Genomic DNA, 4,590 nt, shown 5'->3' with positions numbered 1-4,590 from the left:
GCTCAGCGGCAGGCGCTGCGTACAGTCACATACAATCCATGACGTCACATTCCTCTAATACAGCAGCGTCGGGGGGAAAAAATCACAGCTTTGTTTAGTCGGCATGGAAATAGATTCGTGCAAAAAGCTTATAACTGCATGTAATCGAACTCAGCAGCATTGAGCATTTGGAAAAGATATAAAGCACGCAAAGAGTTGATGTGACAAGCTTGATTGATCCTTAACGCAGGAATTGTCGTCTGAATTGGCTAATAATATCGTTATTATACATAATGTAGATTCAGACAATAGATATAATAATCATTTATAGTGGTTATAAGAGTTTATATTAACACAGGACTAAAAATTCACCATTAGACACAAATGAGGTCTACACATAAGATAGGCTACAGGGTGGAATTATGGGGCAGGATGTCTGTCTGTCTGTCTGTCTGTCTATTAAAATATGTAAAATATGTTTATATATCTCAAGCGAATGCGATTTTTGTTCCCGGAGGTCTGTAAAATGTGTTTGATAACTAACTAGCACTAAACTAATATACTAAACTAGTTTTCACCTTGCTCGTGGAGCATCTTGGAGCATCAGTTGTGGATGTGGCAACGACCTGCTAATGTAGGCTAATATGTGTTATCAAGATGTAAACCACTCAGAAATTGGTGTAGCATCACTGCAGAACAGTGTGCGAATTATAGATTTCAAAAGAATAGCTTTTAGATTGTAAAAGGTGTTTCAACAAGACATTGTAATGGTGCAATCTGTTAGTCATTAAAAGTATAAAATGTTACAAAATATTTTAAAGTACCTATGTATCTATTAAGGACAGTGGACTGTGAGTCATCACCTATCAAATCTTAACATGTGAACCATGGTAAATCACCTAAAAGTTGATTCTCTTGCTGTCAAAATCCCCTTTGTTAGGTTTTCTGGCAGCAGTCCCTCAAAACAGCTTTGCAATGCCTTTCATTTTTTGGGCTGTTGCTTATTTGAATGCCAAATATGAATGAGCCCAACTTTCATCTAGATGGGAGGGGATTCAATTGAGTACTTTTGCATTTTCTAAGTTTTTCAATGCTGACTTCATGACAGAAAGTGCAATAACACATTATTTTAAACAGGGGAAAACTTTAACTGCCCTTTCTGACTGGGAAAATCCCTGAAATGCTTACCAGTTTATCAAAGTAACAATACATTATGAATAAAGAAAGCAAATATCAAGTTTCTCTGAATATTTCCCAAACTTCTTGCAAAAGTGTCTGATCTATGTGTATAAGGGGTTCAGTGCAAAGAGACTAAGACAGACCAGAGTCAAATTCAAAAAGAAATTCATTTATAATTGTCAAAACATGAAGAAAAAAAAACATAGCGAAACAGAATATGGTTTATGAGAACAAGTAGCTAATACAGATCCAAAAATACATTTCTTAGGAAATATTTATTCATTATATACAAAAACATACAAAACAATTTTTACTTTAGGGTTGTGCAGCCCTATTTTTTTTTTTTCATTTTATTAATAAAAATAAATGACTTAAATACAAATGGATTTTAACCACCTTATATTTTAAACTGTCGCAGTTTTAAACATGAAAAGAACTGACAATATTCAAAAGAAAAAAAAATGCATTGGACATGCAACTTGAACTATACATAGCAACAGTTTAACTTGCATAAAAAAATCAGGGGGAGCGGGTTCTTAAAAAGTCTTTTCACTTTCACTCTTGTGACACAGGTCCATTAATGTGAACTCCGCAGTTGCTGCAGCCTGTGTTTTAACTGTTCGCTCTTTCGCCTCAGCTGCTCTTTGATGGACAGCAACCTTTGCTCATCCAACTGCATGCTGTGAATGCACTCTGTCGCCTTCTTTAGAATAACAACTTTAGCAGCTTTCTCGTTATTTGCAACCTCAGGGATCTCGTCCCGTAATGCAAAAAAGCTGAGTTTGAGTTCATTTCTACGTTGGCGCTCCAGCACATTGTGAGTCCTGCGTTTGTCATTGTCCTCAGAATCCGATGTCCGGGGACTCGTACATTTTCGTTGCTTCCCATGCCTGTTGCTGCTGCTGGTCTCCAGTCGTAGCCTCTTGACAGCCGGCTGGTCATGCCGCGTGGAGGGATGGGCGGCGTAGTTGTGCTGGTGGGTGGAGACGTGACAGCGCTTCAACACCAGGGGACTGGGGTACCTTGAATCCGACACATCTGCCTCATTCCTTTTTTGACGCTTTTCCACAGTCACCACATCAATTTCTTCTTCTTCTTCCTCCTCCTCTTCTTCCTCTTCTTCTTCTTCCTCCTCCTCTTCCTCCTCTTCTTCATCTTCTGCAATTAAATTACAAAAATAAATTAATAACTTAAAAAAAAACAAGTTCATTAACAGCGCGATGGGAATTTGAACAGAATTTGGCAATTGGTTTTGCCCAAAGGCTGAGGTAGGGGGAATCTCTGCATTCAGTTCCCGCCCACTTTACTCGTCAGCTGATATTTGCACATTTCAGTCTTTCCTACAGATCTGACTCGGGTCTAGCAAAGGGGAGGTGATCTTATGCAACCACCACTTACACCAATCATTGCATCAAGGGTATGAGGATAAAGCACCGTGACCGGCACACCACCTCACCGTTGACATGTAAAGGTCACTTAGAAAATGCAAGCATTTGCGCACGCAGTAACCAGCTAAATCAAGATTCTGCATGTCAGAAATGACAAAAAATAATGCATAACGTACCAGAATCGCTGCCACTGCTGCTGGAGCTGTTAGGTGGAGTGTCCAGGACAAGCATGGGTTGTGATGGAGCAACCTTGTTAGATTTGCTGGACTCTGTGAGGGGATACGGAAAGACCACAGAGGGGTCAATGCATTCTGATGCGGAGGTGCTCAGATCCTGCAAATAACTTGCACTGAGTCGATTTGAGCTGCTGTCAGATATCAGTTCCTTCCTTGCAGCGTGCAGGGACGCCAGCCTCTCAGAAACGGCTTTCTCTAACTTGGCGGCGGCAGAAAAGCCGCTCCACATGCAGTCCTGAATGATGATGGACTTGATGAATGACTGGGAGTAGTCCGCGTCGCAGATGAAGCTCTGGTTGACCACGTCGTCTCCCAGGAACTCGCTGACCATCTCCAGCTGTTCGGCGGTGGAGAGCGACTGTCTCCGGCTGGGAGAGAGGGGCGGCGTGGGCAGCAGCTCGAATTTTTTCCAAATGTCCTCGCTGGGAGCTGGAGGCTGAGGCTGTCCTTGCTGGTGGTGATAGAAATCCTCATCGTCGTTGTCGAAGTAAAAATAGGGCTGGATTGAGTCGTAGTCGTAATCGTAGTTTTTATACGCCAAACTCGCACTCACCGGCATTTTGACACTAGAGGAAAAAAAAACACACACATTGGAATTACTAACGTTACAGTGCATATGCAACGTCTAACTACACATCACAACAAAACGCTTTTACTAATGCACATATTTACACTATGCATAACATGCATGGGGTGGAAAAAAATTGCTAAATAATGGAACTTAATCGTGTGTAACAATTAAACCCCAAAGCGGGGTTTACTATCAAAACATTAAAAAGCAGTCTTGCTTCTAGTGCAATCTTTGAGCGTGCAACATTCAAATTCCTGTTAGAAATATAAAGACATTTGCACACATAACACGCAAGTTGCACTTTAAGTCTAAAAGATGCATGCAATAACAAATGCCGGATCCTTACCGTGTAAATTAACGAATGCAGCTTCAGAATGATTTCTCTCTAGACGCGATGCAGTGAAAAGAGGACCAAAACAAACCAGCAGCAAAAAGTAAGATCCAACAGTTTACTCCAGTCTCTAGCAGCATAAGTGGAATCAGAGACCTGGTCAAATGGAAAGTGATGGAAAATGTAATCAACGATGCGCTCCTGTGTACGTCTCGGATGCTGGCCAGACTAGTCTGTGAGTGTGACAGGCGCAGGAGGTATAATTTCTGCAGCTCCCGCGAGGAGCAAATCACTGACGTATTACGTTGCGCACCGACGTTTCCCGCCAAACAAGCACGGTTGTTTGCGAATTAAATCCCTCCGCAAGGTTCACACATCCGAAATAAAAACAAAAAACAAAGACGCATTGGAAAGCAATATTAGTATTTAGTAATTAGTAATGTCTTTACTATTAGTAGAAGACATGTTTAATGTATTGCTGAATTCGATAAATGTGGGACTATTTACTGGCGGAAGTACACATGGGCGGGAATTTTAAATCATTGGGAAGGATTCTCTCGCGCAGTGATATATGTGTTTAAGTTAACAAGGATGAAACAAAATCATATAAATTATTTAAAATTTAATTTCTGTCTTATTCTGTTAGAAAAATTAAATAAATAAATGAAGAAAGAAAATAAAGAAAAGCAAAATAGGTTGAAAGAAAACACATTTGTGTTATTTTTAAAACAAATACAACGTTATGTTACTTGGTTTTAAGAAACCAGAGCAAAGCATAGGACATCTTTATGTGAAATTACATTTTTTTTTTTTTTTTTTTGTTTATTGTAATTCTTTGTATTTTTAATTTCCTTTATTTCTTCATTTTCATGTGCTAGAATTTATCATAGGGTGAATTGCCATAAA

At 39.7% G+C, this 4,590-nt stretch overlaps 1 protein-coding gene across 1 annotated transcript; it reads right to left on the bottom strand.

Moving 5' to 3' along the window:
* Window positions 1–1,306: 1,306 nt before the first annotated feature.
* Window positions 1,307–3,959, bottom strand: myca (MYC proto-oncogene, bHLH transcription factor a). Its single transcript, XM_026201149.1, has 3 exons — window positions 3,700–3,959; window positions 2,723–3,348; window positions 1,307–2,316 (listed from the first exon to the last, which is right to left on the bottom strand). Exons 2-3 carry the CDS (start codon window positions 3,339–3,341, stop codon window positions 1,736–1,738), a joined length of 1,200 nt encoding a protein of 399 aa, XP_026056934.1. The 5' UTR covers window positions 3,342–3,348; window positions 3,700–3,959; the 3' UTR covers window positions 1,307–1,735.
* Window positions 3,960–4,590: the final 631 nt, after the last annotated feature.

This window comes from Carassius auratus, chromosome 24 (assembly GCF_003368295.1).
Source record: "Carassius auratus strain Wakin chromosome 24, ASM336829v1, whole genome shotgun sequence".
In the NCBI taxonomy this organism is placed as follows: Eukaryota; Metazoa; Chordata; class Actinopteri; order Cypriniformes; family Cyprinidae; genus Carassius; species Carassius auratus.
Note: the sequence above shows the minus strand (reverse complement) of the source record. Positions and strands in the feature narration are given on the sequence as shown.